This window comes from Lygodium microphyllum, chromosome 3, assembly GCF_053477565.2.
Source record: "Lygodium microphyllum isolate KBCC chromosome 3, Lygodium_microphyllum_v1.1.10, whole genome shotgun sequence".
Classification (NCBI taxonomy): domain Eukaryota; kingdom Viridiplantae; phylum Streptophyta; class Polypodiopsida; order Schizaeales; family Lygodiaceae; genus Lygodium; species Lygodium microphyllum.
In genome coordinates this window covers 126,881,855-126,907,108 of record NC_141137.1, presented here as the reverse complement: position 1 = coordinate 126,907,108, position 25,254 = coordinate 126,881,855, and the positions used below count along the sequence as shown (strand labels likewise).

At 41.5% G+C, this 25,254-nt stretch overlaps 1 protein-coding gene across 1 annotated transcript; it reads left to right on the top strand.

The window, feature by feature from the left end:
* The first annotated feature begins 16,839 nt into the window (after window positions 1-16,839).
* Window positions 16,840-23,284, top strand: LOC148038871 (protein argonaute 1C-like). The gene is made up of 3 exons (XM_087674757.1): window positions 16,840-17,733; window positions 18,272-19,517; window positions 20,696-23,284. Exons 1-3 carry the CDS (start codon window positions 17,145-17,147, stop codon window positions 22,182-22,184), a joined length of 3,324 nt encoding a protein of 1,107 aa, XP_087530883.1. The 5' UTR covers window positions 16,840-17,144; the 3' UTR covers window positions 22,185-23,284.
* Window positions 23,285-25,254: the final 1,970 nt, after the last annotated feature.

Genomic DNA, 25,254 nt, shown 5'->3' with positions numbered 1-25,254 from the left:
TACACAAGAACCAAGGAGTTACACATAAATGAAGATGGATTGAGTTCTAAGAAGAGGAAGTGCATTAGCATTGTGTATATGTATTTATGTATGCATCCAAGGATGCCTGGGAATGTTTTACTTGTGTGTAATGAGCATTGCATTCATTTGGGGTCATCCTCTCCCCTACAAGTCAAGGTTTAAGGTCTTTTCTTTCATTAAGAAAGACGAGAGAGGGAATTCTCTCACTAAGAAAGATAAGAGACGTGATCCTCTGGAAGTGAGGAGAGAAGTGATATTCTCTTTCTAAGGTCTAAAATGACACAAGCTTTTGTGTGGAATTCAATCTTAAGGTTGAGGCCCAAGGCAATCTAATGAACTCTCCTTATCTACGACTCGAGGTGGTTGCATGGACCATAAGTTAAGAGTATAGTTTAAAAAGCTGTTTTTTTGGAAATTTCATTTTTAAAATATCTCAAAATAGAAAAACGATCTCTAAAAATGGGCCGCATGGGTTATCGGAAACAGTGAGATCTACAACTTTTGTATTGGACGTTTTTTTCATCCAAACAACGCACAAAGAGATATCTCGGAATTAGTGCTGCAGAGTGGAACAACCACATCTTGCATGAAGATCAACTCAACTCTCTCTCTCCAAGAAGGGAAGCTCTTGAAAGTCTATAAAAGAGGAGGCTCTCCTTGGGTATAAGGGAGGGGTGAAGGAAGCATCACTTTGCATGTATCCAAGAGGAGAAGAGAAGGTGCAAGTGCTGCAAAAGCCCTGCTGAAATCAAGTGTTGCGGAAGCCCTGCTGAAATCAAGTGCTGCGGAAGCTCTGTTGAAATCAAGTTCCAAGAGGAGAAGAGAAGGTGCAAGTGTTGCGGAAGCTCTGCTAAAATCAAGCGCCAAGAGGAGGGCCCTACGCATATTGTGTAGGAGAGAAGGAGACTCAAGAAGGATCAAAAGGTGCCAACTTCCAAGTTGTGTAAGTGTTAGCTGATTGTATATCTTGCAAGGAACCGTGATCTTGTTTCCAAGATCTACAAGTAAGAACTGGCTTATGTGTAACAGAGGAGCTTGCTCCTTGTCAATAATATAACTCCACAAGGGGGGGACTGGCCCATCTTCCAGTCCCTAGTGTGTTGCCAATTTCTCTCCCTCTCTCTCAACATCTTTCTTTTCCCTCATCTATTCTCCCTCTGTGCCGACATAATATTTGCCATAAATATTTTAAGTATATAAGAAAGTTGAGCGTGTATCTCGAATCTTATAACATCCATAATACTACAGCAAATAATGAGGCAAATATAGGCAAATGTCCAAGATAGAGTGCTCCCACTACCAGGGAATTTTGGATGGCAATAGACTTACAATGCAACTAGCAGTATCCAAGAAAGGGCATACAACTCCAAGTACCAAAATACTATTAGAGAATCCAAAAGTGTCAAACATAAATGCATCCCAACTGTGATGTAACCATACACATAAGCTAATTATGCATAAGATATCTCCAAACACTGGTGAGATCTACTAAATTATAACCAACTCACTGCTCATGAATAGTGAAGCTCGGTACTACATAATGCATCTATGGCAACAAATGTTGTCCTTGCAGCCATATCTTCCAACCTCTTCTACATGACACCATTTCCAAAATTTGGCTCTATTGGAAGACCGGTTTTTATTGCATGTATTTTTCCATCTTTCCAAAAGACTAACCTTTTTGCTTTTGCTTCGTGGTAGGATGTACAATCTCGCTTTTCATGTTGTAAACTATCACACCAAATGCATCTCCTCTTGTATCCTTCTATATACGGCCTTTGGGCTATTGCCTGACCCTTCTCTTTTACCTTGACATCCAATTTTTCAACCTTTGCATAGATTTCTGTCAAATTCAGCCTCAAATCACGCATGCCTTTGATTAATTCATCCACAGCATCACCTTTAAGAGCTGGACCAATAGCTATAGCCGGTTGTTCCGCCATAACTACAAGCGCCTTGGCTGCAATTTCAGCCCCCTTCTGAGCACCGGCTGGTGTGGTGCCTATACCCCATCTTAGTTTCATCCACTCTCTCTTTACCAACATATGCACTGCTTCAGTTACATTAGCCCATCAAGCTTCATCAAAGTGAAAGTCCTACACACATTCCCATTGATTTAAAGAAATAACTAATAATAAGCTTTGATGTGAGGATATACAAAAACATGTGCATGTCTATACATGTAGTTGTAGAAGCAACGTCTAAATATAAAATGCTTATATTCATTTGCCATCTCTCTCTAAAGGCACCATTTCATAGAAAGATGTTTGTTTATTTCACCCTTTCAATAAACTCCCTTTGTATGGAAGATGATTCACACACAAATATGGTTGCACTCAAGGACATGTGGCCATCTCTATCTTCTCTTTGTAGATTTTCATTGCCTTTCATAGAAAAATATATTTAAATTTCTCCCACTATTTTCAATAATCTTCCTTGATCTTTCACACACAAAAATGGTTGCACTCATCTTCATATCCAAGAAACTTGCACCCCATTTTGCGTAATTTTAGAGTACAAAAGTGTATTGTGTTAAATAGACATTCTATAGTATAAACATGCATGGATAGTAAACACTCTCCCCAATAAAGATGCATGAAACAATAAGCATCCCTCTAATTAAGATGCATGACTTACTAAACATAAGTAAAGGCCAAGCAAATAAGCTCCTAAATTAAACATAAGCACACCTCCCATGACCTTGGTTGAATTTGCATTTTCATGATACTTTCTTACTTCCACCTATATCTTATCATTTGCAAAGGCTTAGAGAGTCATCATATTGCCAAAATAAGGCACGTATCTTGAAAACATTTGCACAAATATGTGTATTTATACACATATATGTAAGACTTTCTATCAAGGGTTTAAAGATCGTGTACAACCGTTCCCATTATAAGATTATTTTTTGTCCAACCATCATCAATGCATGGGATCCTAGGTCAAAACAAAGGGCATGGACATCCTTCTAAGGGCATTTGGTAGGATGGGCAACTACATTGGTCTATAGCTTGTGTTCATCCATTCCAACAACATAACACCCTACCTAATCATCATGGATGCATGCAATGAGAGGTGAGAGCAAAGGGACTTTATACCATGATTCCATGGAGAATTGAGTAGGAACATGTGCTTTACTTATGAATGATGCAAGTGAAGCACACAATATTCTTGTTCCAAAAATAATGATGGTTGGTTGCATTGACCGTGCTCTTCATCCAAAAGCCAAAGGGCACCAAGCTATAAGGGATATATGTGTGTGTGTGTGTGTGTGTGTGTGTGTGTGTGTGTGTGTGTGTGTGTGTGTGTGTGTGTGTGTGTGTGTGTGTGTGTGTGTGTGTGTGTGTGTGTGTGTGTGTGTGTGTGTGTGTGTGTGTGTGTGTGTGTGTGTGTGTGTGTGTGTGTGTGTGTGTGTGTGTGTGTGTGTGTGTGTGTGTGTGTGTGTGTGTGTGTGTGTGTGTGTGTGTGTGTGTGTGTGTGTGTGTGTGTGTGTGTGTGTGTGTGTGTGTGTGTGTGTGTGTGTGTGTGTGTGTGTGTGTGTGTGTGTGTGTTAAAAGAGATGAGGCATTGGCATGGAAGGATAGGTTTCATAACTCTTACAATCACCTCTATGAATCCAATTAGGGTAGTTAACATGCAAATGGGCAAGAAAGATTAAGTAAGGGTGCCATGAAAACCAAAAAGTATAGATTGAATCTCATGAGCACTTAGAAGAAACAAATAAAGTTGATAGTGCCACAATGGTCATGCTATTATTGAATATTGACCAACAACAACCTTTATGATGACATTTTTCAGATTGCTTTGGGAGCCATCCACTCAACGTTGTTATAATCATTGTAGCTCTATCGTTTTTTTCATCCTCAACTCAACAATCCCTTATTACTTGTGATAGATATCACCCCTGCTACTATGCTTTTTCACAATCATCCAAAGGCCTCTTGATGAGCTTCCTAAGTCAATTCTTGATGAATCTTGGAACCTTAGATCAATGCTTGGAAAGGAGAAGTTGATTTAAAGGTGTCCAATGGAGTTTATGGGAGGGACAAGTCATGATATACTTACACATGGTTCCCTTCTCTTCTTAGTGCATGTGAAAGGAGCTTTAGCTCTCCTACTAGAATTGTATGCTCAAGATAGAGAGCATGTTTTGCTTTGATGTTGAACAGACAATCATGCTCAAAGTATCAATATAAGGTTTCTCCACGTGTTCTTTCTTGATGCTAGCATGGAGTTTTCCACTTGTAGGTTTCCTTTCAATAGTTCTAAGAGCCTTTCTGATCAAGATGATTTGGTTAACTTTTTTCTCCTATCATCCTTGTTGATGTGTTGTATGGTCCTATGTTTGAGAGTTGGTCTTAATCATCAATCCAATGTGTGTGTGTGTGTGTGTGTGTGTGTGTGTGTGTGTGTGTGTGTGTGTGTGTGTGTGTGTGTGTGTGTGTGTGTGTGTGTGTGTGTGTGTGTGTGTGTGTGTGTGTGTGTGTGTGTGTGGCCAATGGTCTCTCTCCTAGCAAGAGAGAGAGATGGACAAAGATACGATGGAGGGAGGTCATAGCCCAACTAACATGGATAAATATAATAAATGAGTTGCACTCTTCCCGACAACCCCATACTTGTCAATCCTCCTCTGCCCTTCTTTGTCATGCTTGATCATGAAAGAGTCATAGATGTTTGAGTTAAAGCCCCCCTAGAAGTCAATTTCTCAAATTGATGGATGATCATGAGGCTTATAAGGGACTCAAGGTGGGACTTGAGGGTGTGGGACAAGGATCAATGGGTGTAGGGTCCCACAAGTTGTAGGGCCAAAGGACTTGTTTGTCGTCTCCTTCTCAACTTTTTCCTCTCACTTCCTCCTCCTTTGTATTATTATTATTATTATTATTCTTATTCTTATTCTTCTTCTTCTTCTTCTTCTTCTTCTTCTTCTTCTTTGCTTTGATTGCCATATCCACCTTCTACAAGCATAAAAACAACACCCTGCTTAATTTCTTGACTGCCTTTATCATAGCATTGAAGAACTCATTCCTGCTTAGATGCACATTCATGATTCATTGGATACTATCCTTATAGCCATAGCTTCTACTTGATATTCCATCATGATCATTGTCATTGTCATTGTCATCATCATTAGCTTTTGCCAGAGCCTCATTTGCATTATCTTCTTCTTCTTCATCCTAACACATTAGGCCTTACACGTGTGCTATATCAAGCACAAACGTTAGAGATATAGATAATATTATAGGTGACTTACAAACATTCAATAGTAGCTTGATGCCACCACATTACCTATGAAGAGAGCGCGGCATTCCCCACTTGGCTCCTACTTGCTACCAAGAATGTCACCTAAAGGGGGGTGTGGGAGGGTGGTAATGACTTAAACTTCCTTAATGTGATACCTTAAGCTTAAAGCTTTAACTAGTAGTGAATCAAATAACCCCACCCTCACATCATCATTGTTAATGTCAACATCTTCATCATCACCATCTTGGATGTCAGTTTGCCCATCATCGTCCTAGTCACCATGCTTGTCTACACTAGTCTTCCTCATCATCCTCCATGCTTCTCTACAAAACATCTCAAAAGTAATACGATCATAAATGGATAGCAATAAAGCCAAGACATAGCTCAATAAAGAGCATGGCATAAGTTGTTGGGGGTTAAGAATCCCTGCTTGTACCTAGCTACCTACAATTACCTTGTACTCAGTGCTTACACACCTATACACTACAACTGGTAGCCCATCTATGTCATATTTATTCTTTATTCTTTACTATGGAACAATAAAGGGAAGACAACTCACACATCATGACTGTTGGACTTCCCACATACAGGTCTTTCTCTCTTGAGTTCAAACATCTATAGCCATTGCTCTCCTACTTCTGCTTCTGCTTCTCTCTCACTCTCACTCCTACTCACCCTTTTAAGTGGTATCAAAGCAAGCATTCAAGGAGCTTCAATCATTCTACTTTAGCCCGAGAAAGAGACCTTCAATTGAGCTTCCATGGTAGGCATACCTTCAATCGATTGAGGTAAACATCAACTTCCCCACCTTCCTAGCTTCTTTCCCAACTTCTAGAATATCTTTAGCCATTGGCAATTGATCAAGGAGGGTCAGTGTCAGTAGTATAGGTAGAGTCCCATGATAGCACCCTACAATTCGCAACACATTTTTAGGGACATGTCCTACATTGGTTGCATCAACCATTAGCTCCTAGCATTCCTCTTGCTTCTTGCTCAGTCCACTAGGCATTATTCCCACCAACACCTTAGACTCCGTTTTGGCCATAATTTTGAGTGGAGATGATCAACCATTGATTTACTATTGTGGACAAACCTGTTGTTCATAGTTTGGGATAACAAACTATTGAATGATTATGCTTCTCTAATGCACTGAAGGTTTAATGCTAGGATGATGTATTAATTGTTGGGGATATTGTATGGATCAATTACAGCTTGCTTTATTAAGCCATTGGAAGGTTTATTATAGTCATAAACAATGGACATCAAGCTTATGTATTGAATATTAGTGAAATACATGCTTTTATGCTACTTGGGATTACTCTTGGATTATATCCATGCTTATCACTCTTGGTTATGTTGGATATGATCTTACCTGAGCTTTGAGTTTTAATATTAAGCACCTTTGCATTCACACTTGGCAGAGGTAGCATTGGTCAGTGCTTTACTAGCTACATGCTTGGATATTTATGTCACTTATGTACCCCTAAATATATTACTTGGCATTATTGGGATTTTGAATGTTATGATGTATATGCATTGAGCTTGCTTTGCTCTCGAACACTCTGATTTGCTTCTAGCGAGAGTGTTTTCAGTTTTGTAATGCAGAGCTTTGCCTTTGGAGCTCGTGGGAGCTCTCTTTATGCTCATTGGTTTATGTAGATATTTGTCCTTACAGTCATTGAATACTAGATCTTATTTAATATTTGTTTTTCTTTTGCTTCCTCTTGTTAGATAGACTGTTAGTCATAGATACACTAGTAAAGTTTATTTATTTATTTAATGTGGAAGTTCATCCTAGTCCCATTCTAATAAGATTTTGTAAAGTGACATGTATTAGAATGGGATAAGAATGCATGTCATGCCCTTGACAACTTTTTATACAAGCACGTTCACTTTTTATAGTATCAAACATTACACACGTGGTTTGAGACACAAAGTGATTTTGTATTGATTGAATATTGAGGCTTACATTGATACTTGTGGTTAAGGGGTGCCCAAACCCTTGACCACACATTTTTACAAGTGGTCTAAGTACTACTTCCATCTTGGTGACCAACCAAGTAGCACCATAATCAACTTCTTGTATCATATAGCATACAAGGTGCCATATTGTTGCCCACTAGAATAGAACCCATGACCTTGGGTTTATTACACCATTTTGCCACCACTTGAGCTAACAGTTCTTGGCATACACATGTGGGTTTAGTATAAGCTCTTGTGCTTTATCATGATTATGGGCGAACAAGTATATATTGTAGTGATTGAAAAACATGAAAAAGCATAGCTCAAATGACAATGCCTCGAGATTGTTAGCTTCTTTGTTGCACACGTATTGCAATTGCTTTCCTTTGCTTAATAGTGTAACCGCTTGCCTTTGCTTACAAAAACGTGAACTATGTGAGGTTTGGTAAGGGGGGCAACATTGGTGAGGTGAGCTAGTGTAACTTGATTCAACTAAGAGCCATGCCACACCTAAGTCAACAAAGTTAAACAAGCAAAAGGGAGTGTGAAAGAACCAAGGCCACCCACACATTGACTACGCAAGGAGCTCACTTAAGCCAACAAGGAGAGAGAGGGTGTTTGAGGTGAAACAAGGCCGTAGAGAGAGAGAGAGAGAGAGAGAGAGAGAGAGAGAGAGAGAGAGAGAGGAAAAAAAAGGTCTTCGAGAAAAAGAACATGATTTCCACCAATCAATGATTGCCAAGTCTTCATGCCTCTCCAAGATGATGGAGTACCACCATTTTTAAAGGTACTCCATAAAGTGCCTAAAGTTTTGACATAAAGTTAAGAGGAGTCAAATAAAACAAAGCTACACACTATTCAACTCCATTATGTAAACTTATGCGAGTGAAATTTACTTAGGTGTGGCTTGCTCTTAGTATTGTTGGTCCTAAAACCTTCTCTTGGCGGATTTCGAAGGCCTCTTTCGAGATTTGCGAGTCGCGATGCTGCGTAAAACAAAACCTTGGGTTTTTTGTAAACACTTGCTTAAATGCTTTGCTTTGAGTTGTGGAAAGGGAACAAGAAGTAGATGTGGGCACAGGCGTACGAGATGATTAAGATGATGGGTCCTTAGTACACTGTAAGGGTTTGTACTTGGGCCCAAGCTCTAATTGTGATTCTCGGTAAGCCTGATTATTATTAAATTAAATGATTCTTTGAACGAACACGGCGATGGAGAATCAGGATCCGCGCGTATCATCAGAATGAGATGACACGTGGCGCCCGGATTAACGAGCCAAGGAAGTGGTGGATTAAAAGTCCAGAGAAACCGGCGTCGCGGTATCATCAGAATGAGATGACACGTGGCGCCCGGATTAACGGGCCAAGGAAGTGGTGGATTAAAAAGTCCAGAGAAACAGGCGTCGCGCTTACAGACCTCCTCTCCTGATTCTACATAATTAGATAAAAATAACATCCCGCCTCTTTTTCTTACAAATATTGCTTCTGGTCTTTTATTTTATTCCCTTTTGCTGTTATTTGATTGGACCCTGCCGGCTGCTGCTCACCAATGAATTATGAAAGAAGAAACATGCATCGTGCATGGAAAGAAAAACCCCTGGGCCCTACCTACACAGGCTACACTTGTCGGAGATTGTCAGGCCGCCACAGGGAAAAAAAAAAGGTAAAAGAAAATGATATTTCTGTAAAATAGTAAAGAAACGGATATCTATACTATTAGTTAAGGAGAGGTGGGGACGGGGCCACGTGGCAGCCCCCACCTCCCCCACAAGAAGAAAAAGAGAACGCGGGGGCGGGGGCGGGGGCGGGTGCCACACATCCAGCACTTGCTCCCGCCCACAAAAATCGCACCCGCCCCGGCGCGTCTAGGCGCAGAGCGCCTAGTATGCCCTAATAATAATAAAGAGTTGTGTCGGTGGCCCAAGGTATGCACGTGCCTGCAAACATACTACTACCCAACTTTTCTTTGCATGGAAAGATTCCCAATCGCTACAGCATACCACTTATGCCAAATTTAGGCATTAATTTCCATCATTATTTACAGAGATAAGCAACTACCTAGTCTCTACTATGGCTCACATGCAATAGGCACATCTAACTCCATGTTAAGGTGATGCCATTCATTGGGGTGGGCCATATGGATCCGTGTTCTAGTCACTTGAATCTCCAAATTGCTCCTCATATGGAGCTACCCTTAATCAAACACAACAAACAATATGTGCAAAACATGTATTGTCAATAACCTCTTACTATCACACAAAATGACTTTGAAAATATCTATGCATTTGGTGCATGAAATTGATAGGCTTCTAAACAACGAAGCATCTTAGGACTTGTTCGCACCAACTATGGGTGCCAAACCCAGGATCAAAACTAGTTTGACACCCCGAAATGGATGAAGGTTGCATGGTTTAAGATGATGACTTGGACTTGCTAGTCAAATATGACTACATTCAAATTCTAGAGAAACAAGGGAAAAATCCATCCTAATCGCTACTTGTCACACAAAAGAAAAGTTGCCATCCATTTTATGCCTATTGCTCTGATCATGTGTGACTATGAACCACGTTGGGCCATGCCCTCACCCATGGTTTGAAGGGTTTCCTGGTTTGCACATAGATTGCAAAACTGCCACGCACATGACCTTGTGGATTCATGAAAGGGTTCCCCACTTGACGACAACAAATTCAAGCGTGGCGGGAATAGGTCCTCAAGAAATTTCTTGGTTTATTTGGGGGTTGAGTTCATTCCACAACAAGATAAGGGTTTCAAAACTTGGAGAAGAGTCAAGATAGTTGAAGTGTGGATTCATGAAAGGGTTCTCCGCTTGATGACAAATCCAAGTGTGGTGGGAATAGGTCCCTGAGAAAGTTCTTGGTTTATTTGGATGTTGAGTTCATTCCACAACAAGACAAGGGTTTCAACACTTGGAGAAGAGTCAATATAGTTGAAGGGTGATAGCTCTTGGTGAGGGTAAGTGAGAGTAGGCCAACATTGGAGTATTATGATTAAACCCTAACTAATTGGTAGGTCACATTAGCAACATGTGAACCTTTCCAACCCTTGCTATTGCTCTTTATTACAACCAAACTTTACATGGGACTATCATAGTTGCTTTTTTTTGGTGGTGGTGGTGGTGGTGGTGGGGGGGGGGGGGGGGGGGGGGGGGGGCGGGGGCGGGGGGTGGCGGTCATTAAAGAGAAGAACATCTAGAGTGGGTGGGATCCTCTAGAATAAGTGGTGAAAGTGTAACATAGTGTGCCTTGAACCCCTTGCCAACTTTAAGATGATGGAGCACGACAAAAATATTGCATATAATATAATACATATCTTACACAAAAGTGGGGTTCATGAATTTTACACGTTTAGGAAGGCACATTAGAACTCAAGAAAGAGGTATATTGGCAAAATTCCACAATGCATGTCTTACATAATAAAGTTAGTGGTGGTGGTTCGAGGATCTTATAGGTTTAGCAAGGCACACTAGAACTTGAGAAAATAAGTATACTGGCCAAAAGTCATGGAGAACAAATGTTGTCTGTTAATTGGATTTTGCCAAAACTCACTATAGTGAATGCAAGGCACTAATTTGTCTTTTGAAAAGCATTTATTCGCTTTTTTGAGAACATTGTTGACTTCTTGCAATACAAGTCAAGGAAGTATACTATCACCTAGGAAACATAATAGTGAAATAATTACACGATCTCCTCCACTCATTCTTATGGTAAGTTATTTTATGGCTAAAACCGATCAAAACAAAGTTCAAAATTCTTGCTTTAAAAATTAGATGATCTCAATTAAAGAAAAAGGTGTATGTAATATTAGCCTCCTTACCCTAATAGAACTTCAATACCTTTTTGAGCTAAAGTAAGTACTCTCATTTTTTAATCATTTCAAAAGGACTAGAATGAGTTTTACTTTTCCTATTCTCCCTTGTTTTAAAAGTCGTCTTTAAGAAGTATGTCAATTGCATCTCTTCCATGAAAGATATTGGTATCAAACTACAAAATAGATCCTAAAGCTACAAACTTTTAGCCTTGAAGAAGGTATTGTCAAATCTTCCATTAGCCATATCCATGCAATCCCTTAAGACAGGATCTCCCTCTCCTCTTAACCAATCACAACTACAAAAGCACTAATTAACATGATATTTATGTAATTGAAGGATATATAGTCACAGTGGTTTTGTTTAGCTACATATATGCAATCCTTTTGACATAAGGGATCTCTCACTTAACATCATTGACTAAACAAAACACTAACTCGAGCTTTGGATGTTTTGTATTTTGAAGGATGCTACTCCATCCATAAATGTGGATGGGATGAGTATGGGTAGGCATATTGTAACAAAAGATGTATTTCCATTCGTGAATGTGGATGGATACTATTTGTAATTTGAAGGACATTGCTCCATCAATGATTTTGATACTATCCTCGACAACCATGAACACCTTTTTGTTGCTTCACACACCTTATGTATGCTACATTAAGGGTAGGTAACTTCAAAGGCATGTTTCCAAACCTTCATACACTTTTTGTGCATGCTTATAGAAAGACAAGCTCCTCCTTTATTTAGGCAACTACATGAGCTCTTTGGATTTGGGGCCACATGTTTGTAATAGACTCTTCTCATAATTTATTCCATTTTCTATGACTACAATTTACATGCATTCTCTAAAAGAAAAGGGAAACATGTTTGACAATCAATACAAACTTTGTGTTGAATGTTTGTAAGTTTTTAAGAGATTTTGAAGGGATTTCTCCCAAAAATGAAATTACAATAGCCTAAAACTTACATATTGTAAAACCGCTCTTTTGAAAAATCTAATTTATAAATATTTCTTTGGAAATTCCATTGACATTAAACCTTTGTTTTTTGTGGACATTGATTGTTGGGTGGGAAGTGGGACTCAACCCATTGTGTAGCCATATATACACAATAAACTTTAAACATTTTGCTCACATATGAATCCCCATTTCTTGAACTTTGATGCATTTGTGAGGGAGCCATATACCTAGGTTCTTGTAGCAGAGGATGGGGACTATATGTGCCCTCCTCATATTAAGAGCTCCTACAAGGGAGTTACCACATACCCTACATCATTGTAACAAGGGGCATGGGAATTGCATGTATAGCTCCAATTAGAGCTGCATGGTTGAATGATTACAACAATGGCTTATGTACCCAAGATGTGTAGGAAGTATTATTATTGGCACTCTTGATCCCCATCCTAAGCATTGAGAAATAGGCTAAGTACTAGTGGCTCCCACATAAGAACTCATAATGTTGTCATTGTTAAGTATTGGTGACTTCCATATAGGAACTCATAATGTTGTCACTACCAAGAGGGAATAAGGTTCCAACTGGAGCTTGGTTGTGTTGAGGATCTCCGAGCAAAATTGTTCAAACCCTTGTGATCCTTGTCATTGAGTGCTATACAAGCTATGTGTAGGGTGTCTCCTTGAAGGAAGTCATAGGGGTGGGTTGCATGAGTCTTCCTTATTGTGCTATGCTTTGTCATCTCTAACTAGGATTTGTCACATCACACACACTAGTGCTCAATGAAGATGGTTATTCTTCTCAATTTGTGGAAATGGGAGTTATGGATGCTGCCTTGCCACCAATAATCAGACCAACTTGGGAAAATGGTTCAAGTGGTAGGAAATTAGGAGAAGGCTTGACCGTGCATCTCATAGTACTTGTAACATTTTCCTCTCCCCTCCTTCCCACCATATGACCCCCTGATAAATGATTTTTTTAATTGAAAAAAGAATTAACCCCTTGGTTATGCCACCAATTGGCGGACGATGTGAGGGGAGGGGGCTATCGTGTCGACGGACTAGGGAGGGGAGGCTGTCGTGGCATCAATATGGACTGCTGCCACGTGCCCTGGAGGTGGAAGGGGGGTTGTTGCCGCATGCCCTGGAGGTGGCAGGGGGGTGCCATGACTAATTCCCCCCCCCCGGACCCTATAAAAAGCTCAAGCGTGGGGAGATGGGGACCTTCATGTTGGCCAAAGCTGAAGAGAGAGAAAGTGGAAGGGAGGGTGTGAGAGAGAGAGAGAGAAGGAAATTGTTTTTTTCCCTCATTGAAGAACTTGGAGCTCGCCGTCTCTCTTTCTTCCCCCCCCTTTTGGAGAAGGTCCTTGCAAACTAGTCCCTTTTGCGAGGAGCCGTCTCTCTCATAATCTGGGTGCGTAGCCGTGAAGCAAAAGCCAAATCATACAATGCCTCCCAAACAAAGTAAGGTCCAACTGAACACGAATCCCGCCTCAACTGATGGAGCCACGGGGCAAGGAATTGTGTCACTTGGTGCATTCCATACACCCTACCCTGATGGTAGGTCTTAAGGATATAGGTCGACTTCATTGGGAAGGGAAAGCTATTTGGTGAAAGTCTATCATAACTAACCACCATTTAGTTTACATCATTTTTATCATATTGGAAATTGTGCTTACTTGCACTCTCGTATGTTTTTGAATGAGTAAATTGCACGGGAGATTTTGCATTCATGCACGCAAAATGAAGAAGCCAGGACCTTATTGATTATGTTGGTAATACTTTAGATTATGCACTAACATTAGCATGCTTAAAAACGGGTTGTTAAAACACTTATGCATATTCGTCGATTAAGGAGAAATCGTACTTTTTTTTATTTGCATCACAAAACTTGTGAAATTGGAAAGATAGAAGTGACGGTTTGAATCAAGTATATGAAAATCCTGAATTGCTATGATGACGTTAAGTATATCTAGGCCATTGCAATACTAGAACAGGTATTAGGCCCCTATAAACCTTCAGAGGGGAGTGTTTGCTTTTGCCTTAGGACTGATAACTTCACATCCTCCACCCAAAAGAAAAAAAATACAAGTCTTTATTTGTGTTTTGCATAAGAGTGTCGAAATGAATTCCCAAAAGCAAAGGCATGCATTGCAGCATTGTATTGTCTAGGAAAGATACGCCTTCAAATTGCGTGGCATCATGATCAGTTTTAGTTGCGCTGCTAGGGATTCATCTTGAAGATAACTATAAACCACACTTACAAAATACTAAAATTTGTTCAAGAGCCGTTCAATAAAAATGAACCCTATACACGCAAGGATAGGGCTCAACTCAACTTATTTAGAGTTTTGAAGAAATTAAGCCAATCTATGGTTACTTCATAGGGGGATGAAATGAAGAAATTCCCTACCCTTTGGAGGATATTGGAAATTACCGCTAAGGCAAGAAGGGCAAACGCTAGGGTCAAGAGAGGGACCCCACCTTAGCAAATGTCTCGAGCACTCACCTGCACCTTTGTTTGTGCTTGTAAACTTAGGAACACTGCTTCTATTTAAAAAAAAAGGAGAGATCGTGTAACCCCAAACTCATAAATGAGTATAGTGAATCAGGTTGAACTTTTGGAGGGCGCACCAAACCACCCACAGCTGGCCGCCAACCCTAGCCAAGGGGGTTTTAAATAGCCGTGACGAGAACATAGACCAAACCCCCCATGAGAGGTCTCTCCGCAGATTGGTTTGAACGTAGGAGAACGCTTGGATACCAGGGGGGCTTTGGCTGTAAATTCCCTGCCTCCGGGCCCTACTCAAACGATCAGCGTGACTCGGAATAGATTTTCGAGAGGCCCTTGTTACTAGTGCAAGGCAGAAACTTGGTGGAAATAAAGTGCATCCTTACGAATTGCGAATATTGTCCCTTTTGAACAAGATTTGTAACTATGATAATTTGCTAGTATTAAGTACTTCTAGGGAACTTGTTCGAATTTGTTTTCGTGTCAATGCCATAAGATTACGTGAATGAACCTTGTCCTCTAAAAAAGGCTAATTAAGGAAGCTGTTTTTACACGTCACACTTAAAAGTGATAGGGCGAATTAGATAACTAAAGTACACCAAGTGAGGGAAGCGGGAGGGCGGAACCCCCGACGGGTCTATCCTACGGCAGGGTGGTCCCAGAGAACTGGGAGGCTTCTCACAAGGTTTTACTGACGACCGACGTTTAGAAATCGTTAGGCTAGAACCCCAACTCATGCCGTTTAAGGGGACCGGAATGGGACTATGCCCTATGGGCAGAGAGGTGGAGCATTGCATCCCTCTCGTTCCCCTTCTCTTTGAACCAAGTGCGGCATAGGTCTACTTCTACTTGGTTATCTCTACGCAAAGTAGGATGTCCAAATCCGACGCTAGAATGTGGTTAGGAGACCTTGACCACTAGGGACTCAAGTTTCAGGTCGATCCTGGTGGGGTTGGCTGCAACATTCCGTTGCGAGGCAGACTCGAGAAACCGTAGGCGACAAACCCCGTGATATTCCATGGGAGTGCCGGGCAGCATTGCTTAGACCCATAAATGCCAGGTTTAGGGTCTCTTCATAGAGGTGGGTCAGTCACATGGGCCTTCCTTTTTGTGCCTTGCCTGGTCACCCTTGGTGATTGGGACTTGTCATTTTACACATGCTAATGCTCATCAAAGGTTGCCATTGTTCTTGATTTATGGAAGTGAGAGCTAGCCCACCACCAACAATTGAATTGGTTGGGAGAAGTGAAGGTTCAAATGCTAGGAAGTTGTAGTGTGTAAGACCTTGCATGACTTAACTCAAATAATATAGACAGGGGATGGTAAAGTTTGTGGGCCTTAGTAAAGTTGCAATTTATTGTGGTGAGCACAAACTAAAGTAACGTGTACAAGTTGGTAAAGTTGTAAAGGAATTGTGTCATGGCATTATTCCATCATGGGAGAGGGTTCAAATACTGCATGCTTATTGACTATCTTTTAATCTTGGTCCTTACATGTTATTTGATAAGCATTTTTTTATAGACACAAATCCATTAGGAGGGGTCAATTGACGACTTTGAAACTTGCTAGGATTGACAAGGGTCATATTAATGTTTCTCCAATAACCTCTCTCCCATGCTATGAATTGAGAAGGTCTGGTTGTTGGTAGCAACCATATTACCTACCCCTCTACCCATAAGATAAGAGGCTAATTGTTGAATGGTTGTCGGCAATGAAACATTTTGATGGTGCTAGCAAGGGCCAATATAAAACAAGGGCTTTTGATTCATAGAACACATGTGGGGCAAAGGGGTTATGTGGAGCATGTACATTGTTGGAGGAGGGGTTCAAGTCTGCCCATCATCTATTGCAAGGGTGTTCTTCTGGAAGGCCCTTGCATGATCCATTTTGCAAAGCTCGATTTTGGAAGGGCCTTGCCTGTGCCATTTCACAAGGATTTGTTTCCCCTTCTTATGGGAGGTGATATATAGTTCATTGTTACGAATGTCCACAATTGTTTTGCCCAGTTGGAAGATGTGTCTCTACATTTTGGCAATGGATAGTTCATCGTTGCGAATGTCCACAATTGTTTTGCCCAGTTGGCCGACGCGTCTCTACATTTTGGCAATGGATAGTTCATCGTTGCGAATGTCCACAATTGTTTTGCCCAGTTGGCCGACATGTCTCTACATTTTGGCAATGGTAAATCCAACCATTTTCTAACCCAACCAATTTCTATTAATTTTAGAGTGGATGAAACAAAGGTAAGGGCGTTGCACCAGTAAGAGGAGAGTTTTAACGTGGCAACTTGGCAAGAACACAGAGCAAGACAGAGAGAGGCGGGGCGGACGAGCCATCATTCGAGCTCACGTCCAAGAAACAGCGTCCACCACCCTGCTTCTTAGTACGACACTCATTAATCTAATGAAACACGGGGGGGTAGGGGGGACAGAGAGAGAGCGCGTGTGCGCGTGGTGAAAGGGAGAGCGAGTGTGAGGGATCTTCTTGCCTTCTTTACGCATTCTCATTGCCGCGTTGCTACAAGCGTAGGTACCCCGCCTCGATCCCTCTCTCCCCTCCCCTTCCTGTTGGCACTCGCTTGTGCTGCTTTTGCGATCCTCACCCTTCTTTGCGCACAGCACCAGCTATGCCTCCCCGCAGGGACCAAGGTCACCAGGGCTATTACGATGAGCCTCAGGGCGGGCGAGGCGGCAGAGGTCGAGGTGGCGGCGGCGATGGAGGCGCTGGCGGCGGCGGCGGCTATGGAGGAAGAGGTGGCTATAGAGGAGGAGGAGGAGGAGGAGCGGGACAGACTTATCGGGGTGGAGGCCCTCCCCAAGGCAGCCCTCGGGGCGGATGGCAAGGTGGGAGGGCCGGAGAAGCAACAGGCTCTCAGGACTGGAGAGTGGAACAAAGGCAGTCCTTCTATGGTGCGGAACAAGGGAGTGGAGGACGAGGAGGGGATCAACGGATGCATGCATTCGGTGCCGAACAAGGGAGCGCAGGACGTGGAGGTGGTAGTGGCAGCGGCAGTTATGGTGGCCGCAGTGGGGGAGGTCCCTATGGCGGAGGTCGAGGAGGGAGAAGTGGATTCTATGCTGAAGGGGGCTCCGGCGGCAGTGGCTGGGGAGGTGGACGAGGCCGTACTGGCGGTGGAAGACGCAGAGAGAGGCATGATGCTGAAGCTAGCAGCAGTGGCAGCGGCCACAGCGATCGCAGCAGGCGTGGTTTCGAAGGTATTGTCTTTCTTTGCCTTCTCTTCACATCCCTTGTATGTTCTGTCTGTTCCTATGATCGGTCCTTCCGAAGATATTGCCTTCATTTGCTTTCCCTTCACATCCCTCGCATGTTCTGTGTGTTCCTCTGATCGGTCATACCTGCATTGCTTCCCGCCCAAGACACGTCTGTGTGCAGTGGAGGCAAAAAATTGATACTGATTGGATTATCACTTTCCCATGGATGCTGCATGTGATAGTCGTAGATGTTGAGTATCCATGAGCAAGGGCCTTATTTGTACCTAGTGGATGGTCGGGCCTTGCCTTGCCCGATTCGTGTTCTGTGGACCTTTCTGTTTGCAAATGTTCTTGGTAGCATTCTAACCTGTTTACGCTTGCACATGTTCTTGGATTCTGGAAGTTGGCACGTCTTTCTTTTTGCTTGCACATGTTCTAGGAAGTTTTCTAACCTGTTTGGGCTCGTTGTATCCTGCTCTATAGTTATTGATGTTTGGTTTTGAGGTTTGCTAAATCTGGATACTCCCCCCCCTGATTGCAGGGTCTTGGGCTTCACCTGCCCCGCCCATCACTGAGTTGCTGCCCGGCTTGTCACTGGAGGACACAGATCTGCCAGCACCCCTTGATGGAGCACATGGACTGCTAGCGGCTGAGTTGAGCAGTGAACCTGCAGCTAGAGACCGTGAAGAGTCCTGGTCTGCTACATCTAAAGCAACATTAGTAGCAAGTAAAAGGCCTGCGAAAGGTTCATTAGGAACATTGGTCACTGTTAGAGCCAATCATTTCTGTGTGGAGGTTCGAGGTGTGTCTACAATATGCCAATATGATGTGGAATTCTCTCCTAAGATCACATCAAAAGCAATAGCAAGGAGGCTTCAACGCCACCTAGTCTCTGCATACAAGGCTGAGTTTGGTGAGAAGTTGCCAGCCTATGATGGCAGCAAAAGCCTGTATTCAGTAGGGTCCCTGCCATTTGAAAACCGTGAGTTCAGTATAGTGTTACCGGATGAGAGGGTTGAAAAGAAATTCACTGTTGCAGTCAGACATGTGGCTACATTCAACATACAGAACTTGGAAGATTTTTTAAAGGGTCGTGCAGCAGCAACTCCTCAAGAGATTCTCCAGGCTTTAGATGTTGCATTTAGAGAGTTTCCAACGCGGCATTACACTCCAGTGAGCAGGTCTTTTTACAGCAAGACTTTGGGCAGTGCAGGCCTTGAAGGTGGATTGGTTGCTTGGAACGGCTTCTATCAAAGCCTGAGGGCTACAGAACAGGGGCTTGCTCTCAATGTTGACATATCAGCCACTGCTTTCTATGAGAGTGTACCTGTGATAGAGTTTCTCAGTAAGAAACTAAGACAGTTCAATCCACATTGCGGCTTAAGTGATGCCAATCGTGTTTTAGTGAGGAAAGCACTTGCCAAACTGAAAATTGAAGTGGTTCATAGGCAGACTTCTCGAAAGTATAAAATATCTGGATTGTCACCAGCTGCAACCAAGGATTTAAAATTTCAATTGAATGGAGGCGGAGAGATTAGCATTGTTGATTATTTCAGAAAAACGTATAATTATGATATTAGATATGTTGAGCTACCCTGCGTCCAGGTTCAAGGTGGCAAAACCAGCTATCTGCCCATGGAAGTTTGCAAGATTTGTGATGGTCAGAAGTACAATGGCAAGCTCAATGAGAATCAGACTAAAGGTGTACTAAACTTAGCATGTGCCAAGCCAGCTGACAGGGAGCGAGCATTAAAACAGATCTTGGCAAGGGATGACGGGCCTGGCAGGTAGGGGCTCTTAGTCAACTATCCAATGCTTTGTTTGGACAGCAGAATCTAGTTTACAATCTGGTTTCCAAGTGTCGTAGGGTTTGCTATTTCTGAACTGGTGTAGTTACATGTTTTGCTTGTGAAGGAAGACTTTACATTGAAACCTGTTATCCTTTTTCTTCTGGGATTTTGTTTTAACTTTTGACCCCATGATCTCCCACATCAGTCAAGCACAGGATAATAGGGCATCATTACATATTCAAGCAAGTTGGAAGAAAACCACAGGCATATAGCAACATTTCTTAAACCATGCAAAAGCACAGCCCAGGCATATCAGTATTTGCAATGGTAACCCAACGTTGTGGGACAACTGTGTGCTTGTGGATTTTTTAGTGGCTTGCTTGATTATGTGAGGATGCTTGTTGTTGTTGTTTCTGTGGTGTTTCCTTTAGAATAATGGATGCTGCAGCTGCAATACCTGTGAATCTTTCTTGCTTGCTTGACTGTGTTCTGCTGCTTGTAGTTTTTTTTGGATGTGGCAGGTTTAGGGTATTTTAATCTGGCTACATGTCATGTTCATTTGCAGGAGATCATAATTTTGTTGTGCAGGTTGTTTGATTTCTTTTTCCAGTTCGCCCTAGTTTCTCTATGATTTCCTGTAGTTGAATCTTTCTTTTTTAGTGTCTTTTGTGTGTTAGATGTGCTGAATCTAGTTTCTCTCGGCTCTGGCTGTATAATAATGTGAAGTTCAGTCAAAAACACAGAATCAGAGTGAGCTTATATTTAATGGTTGTATCTTGGTGATTATGTGATTATGTTGATCCAGTCAAGGTAAATGTTGTGTACATGTTGGAGAGGACTCTGCTCAGACCGTTTTACTAGTTTACTCCTTTCCTCTGTTTTATTATGTTGGAAGTTCTGTTATTCATTGTCTTTTGCTTCCAAGATTTGCTGGATCTGGTTTTAAGATTTGCTTTCATGATAGTCATAATGTTAATACCTGTAGAATTGCTAATTGGAGCATGTGCTTTTGCTATTGGTGCTTTTTTGATCTAGTTGGACTCTTACCAACAAGTTATATGTTGCAGTGGAAGAATATTTGCCTGAATAGTTAACACTTCAATTTTATCTTGTTTGGCTGTGATGCTGTGCTTTCTTAGGGTGGTTTTGATTTCTTTTTCTTGTGGCTTTTTCAGTGGAAATTTTGTTACAAGTTTCGGGATGAGGGTGTCTCGCGAGCCTACTACAATTCGAGCTCGCCTCTTATCCCCTCCAAAGCTAATGTATGGTGAGCAGAGTCATGTTAGGGTGGTAGACCCTAAATATGGGAGTTGGAACATGCAAAGCTCTTGTGTAGTAGAAGGAGGTCAATTGGATTTGTGGGCCATTATAAACTTTGACTCTAGGATGCACGTGAATCTGGCCTATGATTTTGGCTATGCTTTGAGTAAGAGGTGTGGAGAGCTAGGCATAAGTATGTCACCAGAACCGGTGGTGGAACCTTACATGTTTAGAAAGGAGGATCTTGAGGGTCAAAGATTGGAGAGGGCCTTGCGTGCTGTTTGGGATGGGGCATGTCAAGCTATACGTAACAGTAATCAGGCAAGGAGGTTGCAGCTGCTTATATGTGTCATGCATGAGAAACATTCAGCTTATGGGGATCTCAAAAGAATATGTGAGACTCAGATAGGTATTGTGACACAATGTTGCCTGTCAGGTAACTTATTCAAGAAGCTCAATAACTCACAATATCTAGCAAATGTTGCATTCAAAGTGAATGCAAAGATTGGTGGCAGAAACACCAGCTTGGCTGTTGATCTTCCTCACTTGTGCCATCGTGCATTCAATCGCCCAGCAATTATCTTTGGTGCTGATGTGACACATCCTAATCCTGGGGATGACTCGAGCCCTTCTATATCTGCTGTTGTTGCAAATACGGACTGGCCTTCTGTCACCAAATTTGCTGCAAGGGTTGATGCCCAGGCTCACAGAGAAGAGATAATTGTAAATTTGAAAAAGATGGTGCAGGACCTATGGCGAGAATTCTGTGAAAAAACTAGGTGCAGGCCTGAACGAGTTATTATGTTCAGGGATGGTGTAAGTGAAGGTCAATTTGATAAAGTCTTACAACGAGAAGTGGTGGCAATGAAGCAAGCCTTGAGTGAAGTTGGGGGATTGGATTACAAGCCGTTAATTACCTGGGTGGTTGTCCAGAAAAGGCATCACACAAGGTTGTTCCCTGCTGATAACTTCAAGGATAAGAGCTTAAATGTTGTGCCTGGTACAGTGGTTGACCACACTATAACGCACCCCAGAGAGTTTGACTTCTACCTCTGCAGTCATGCGGGAATACAGGGCACAAGCAAGCCTACTCATTATCATGTTCTTTGGGATGAAATCAACTTTTCTTCTGATGAACTTCAGAGTCTAATTAACAACTTATGCTACACTTATGCTAGGTGTACCCGATCTGTATCTGTGGTTCCACCTGCATATTATGCACATCTTGCAGCATATCGGGCACGTCTCTACTTGGAGGGGCAAGGGGGCTCAGATACTACATCACAGAGAGGACAAAGTGACTCAGTTGCTAGCAGTGGTAGGAGTTCCCGGGCAGTAGCTCCTCCTGTCCGCTCTCTCCCACAGATACTGAAAAATGTTCAGGATGTGATGTACTACTGCTAAGATTGGTTTGCTGTCTTGCAAAACAGCAAACATTCTTAGTGAAGGAGTTGCATGTTCCAAGGCAAAATAATGCAGAGACTTAATAAACCTAGATTTTCAGGAAATGGCTTCTGACTCCCGGACTGACACTGGAAGGGACAATTAGAGGTTTGAAAAAAATAAGATCTTCAGGAAATGACATATCTGTCCTCCTGGACTGACCGACATTGGAAGGGTCAATTTTGAATGGAGTTTTGGTTTGGAGGGGTGAATTTTGAATGGATTTTTTGTTCAAGGAATGGCACCTTGATTGAATTCATGTACTTTGGGGTAGTGCTTTTGAAGCTTTGATTCTGAAGTTGAAAATGAGTGGAATTAATATAGTGGTGTAGGTTATAAGAAAAGAAGACTTGTTTTAAAAATGCACATTGGGAGAAAACTGCATTCTTTTGATTTAAGGAAATAGTATCTCACTCCTCATACTATTTGACACAGTTCTGTACCTTTCTGTCAGTTTCTGTGCGTTTACTCATTCTAAGTTGGGGTAAGAGTATGCTGTAGCTAAAAAGGTTAAGTTATTGAAAAAGGTTTGTGCGGATGATGGATAGTTCTTGTCTGGATGGGTGTATACCTGGCTGTTGATGGCAAAGATGGGCAACCATTTATCTGGATGGACGAAAAATAAGTGAATGGTGGGTTGGATACAACTCCTGACTAAACACGCAATTGGCCTTGTTGGCTGCCTTGCAGAAGTTTCAAATGTTTGGTAAGGCTTCGTCCTTGCTGTGAATCTATCTTACTGTGATTTGAGAGAATACTCCACTCCTAGTAAATTGAATACTGGCTAGGTTTATGCCAAAGTTTGATGATGACTGTTTATTTCACTGCCATTTTAAAGCGAGATGCAAGTTACTTGGTTATAATTATCATCTACCCTGATATCCAGCGGGTACTCATCGCTAAACATACGGAATGATGCGACCTTAGTACCTTGGTTTTGCTCTGATAAAGTCCACAAGAGGGAAGGGTGACGCATCCTGCAAGCCAAGTTTGAAGGGCTTATTACAGCAAATCATAAACTGGCTAACCAAAACTTTGATTTTGATGTGCAAACTATGTGTAAACTAATTTTGCTTGTAGAGGACATAGTAGCTATACCGTCTCATGTCACAACAAAAAATGCAGAAATTCAAGTTGATTCTTACGAGTATAGGTTTTGTAGCTACTCTTTATCATAGCAGTGACTCTTACTTGCTTTTTGGCACAATGGGTGAATTGTACTTGGATAAAATAACGAACTAACACATATGGGCGGTATATATCTTTTGAGTTGCATGATGAATGGGCGAAAGAAACATCGTACAATAGAAGATACTATAGAATAGAAGTATAAAGCATGACATGTGGGTGAAAGGAAACATGGTACAAGGGAACAACATAATATAGAGTACAAGTATAAGACATGACGTGTGGGTGATTATCTTCATTTCAAAGCGATTAGTCAATCTAAGTAAATCCAAGGAACATGTACCATCCCCTAATACATGTTCCAAGACTTGCACAAAGGTGGACTTACCGGTTGCTCCTGGATCCCATAGATATAAAGAGCATAGAAGCCATTAAGGAACTAAGCGGAGGGGGGAGACATGTATCAGGTGTGTTGGAGTGGTTGTTTAGCAATGTGAAGTACCATCCCCCTAGTGAAATACCAAGGCAGCATGGCACGAAGGAAGATAATACACAATACAAGTAGAAGAGAGAATAGGATAGTTTTTGGCATTGCAAATTGAAGATACGAGTGATGGTGTTCACCCATGTGCTTCCAAAAGCTTCAATAGTGATGCTGAAAGTGTTTGTAGAGGAAATTCTGGTGTCCACCCATGCGCCACAAGATTCAATAGTGATGCAAAATGTGTTAAATAGAGGGAATTGATTACAAAATGTATGATGCAAAATGTGTTAAATAGAGGGAATTGATTACAAAATGTATGGGTGAACAATAGCTTTGAAGCCAATTCATACAGAACTCAATCAAGCAAGCCTTGGAGAAAAATTGATATATAGAACTCAATCAAGCAAGCCTTGGAGAAAAATTGATAAAAAGAAAATTAAAAAGAGCCTATAAGTAAATTGATTTTCTATGTTCGTAGCCTCCATTGTAATATAATAACATAAGATGTTGGGGACTTTAGCTGAAAGTAATCTACCTTGGAGGAGCATTGAAAACTTTTGGCTAGAAAATCCTTGCTATGTATTGGCAGCAATCCAATATTGTTAACACATGAAACAATGGCAATACTAAGTACTCTTGATTTCGCTTTGATGGAATGTGCAAGTGTAAGGGTGGTGCGTCATAGTAGATAAGGTTCTTAGGGCTTATTATACGGTGTAGGCTAAAGCAAAGCAAGTATTAGCATAAAGCCACAAATATATTAGGATAGGCAACGTACTTTTGCTTGTAAAGCACAAAGGAGCTATGAGCTATCGTGTCATTTGGTTGTAGAGAGGCTATTTACTATGCTATGTTTTAGAAAGCACATATTAGTTGATAGTTATATTGTTGACTTACACTATGGGATACCTTTATGACATGAAGTGACTGCTTTGGACACTTGACATTTTAGACATTCCATTTCCCATGCTTATTAGTGCCCCTCTTGATTTGCATGCTACTCTACCCTATTTATGTTTCTACTTAATTTTGGATATATTGTACTTGGGCAAAATAGAGAACTACATATGAACATAGAAAATGGAAATGTTTTTAGAGTTCCATGTCATATTGGTGAAATAAAAGATAGCACAATGAAATATAATAGTGAATAAAAGGAAAAGAGAGAAAATATGACAACACACATCTAGGGTCATTCCAGATTGAAGATACAAGTAATGATTGATGGCTTTGTCCATCCTTGTGCTCTTACAAAGCTTCCATAGTGAATTGCTAGAAAGATTGAATGGAGGACCATTGACTACACAAAGTGGCAGTGAAGAATAGCTATGTTGTATTGGAAACTTTTATAGTACAATCATAATCTTGGAGGCTAGTTAGTGATAGATGTGAGTGAGGCTTGTTGCTCATTTATTGTAA